This window comes from Cryptosporidium hominis (assembly GCF_000006425.1).
Source record: "Cryptosporidium hominis TU502 chromosome 2 CHRO012110, whole genome shotgun sequence".
Taxonomy (NCBI): Eukaryota; Apicomplexa; class Conoidasida; order Eucoccidiorida; family Cryptosporidiidae; genus Cryptosporidium; species Cryptosporidium hominis.
The window spans coordinates 1-1,166 of NW_666448.1; the positions used below are offsets into that span (position 1 = coordinate 1).

Sequence of the window (1,166 nt, forward strand, 5' to 3'; positions counted from 1 at the left end):
TTAATCAGGTTTTAATGAATCTTGATTTCGATACTAATAATGGAACTTTACAAAATTCAAGTTCTCGTATATTACCTAGCAATTGGATTAGAGTATTAATTTCACAGCGTGTTTTAAATATATATAAACAAAGAGAATTACAAGATAAAACTAATCTTATTTTTGGATTATATAACAAACCAAATATAAATTTGATTGAAACAAAATTGAATAATCCTGATTTATTAGCAGAGTTTCTTGTAAAGAAATGTCTTTCAAATCAGTGGAAAACTGGTATAGATTTCATGTATTCAAAATATGGTCAATATGATCTAATGATTGCATTACAAACTTTGATTGAGTCATGTGAATTATTAAAGTTTACAGATTATCAACAAACTTTTAGAGTTTATCAGAACTTAGCAGGACTCTTTTCTTTACAACTTTATTTTGCTAGTTCTTATTCAAGAGTTAAGAATATTGATTTAAATTCCAATTTGGATAACTATAAAACAATCCAAAATTGTTCAAGTAATGGAATAATTAATCAAGAAATGAAAAAAAGTGTTTATGATCGGCTTTCTTGTATAGTTAAAAAAGAGGAATTGAATCAGCTTTTTGGAGATTTGTGCGAAACTATTAAGAGTAATAATAATGATATGGTTGGAAAAGGAACTTTGACTCAAGAATATAGATATAGATTTGAAACAGAAAAGATTCGACTTCTCAATTTAGATCTGGTTGAATTATTTGAAGTTGTATCAGATCCACAAATTTGCTATAATCCGGCTATGATTATGGTGATATTAAATGGGTACGAGTCTATTTATGGACCTATAGTACATTCAGTATGGCCAAGAATATTATTCATTCAATCAATCATTATAGGTAGGTTTAAGTTCTTGGATGATTATAAACACGAATTTGGAGCTTTGAACGAAGAGATTTTAATATCTATGATTAGATTGTATAACAATTCACTTAATGAGGATAATGATGATAACTTGGAAAAAATCAATGGAATGACTTTTTATGACTTTATCAAGTCTAATGATGATGGCAATAATAATAATATATTTGAAAGTTCTGAAGAAACTTTAAGAGTTGAATTTGATACTCAGGACTTGGGATTTTACCATGGCTACTCAGATCTTGATCTTGATCAAGATCAAGAAGAAGATCAAGAA

At 27.4% G+C, this 1,166-nt stretch overlaps 1 protein-coding gene across 1 annotated transcript; it reads left to right on the top strand.

The window, feature by feature from the left end:
• Positions 1–14: 14 nt before the first annotated feature.
• On the top strand, positions 15–1,166 carry Chro.20394 (hypothetical protein; the record flags this gene model as incomplete). Its single annotated transcript, XM_659846.1, has 1 exon — positions 15–1,166. A coding segment is annotated over one exon (1,152 nt), but the record flags the coding sequence as incomplete, so codon positions are not given.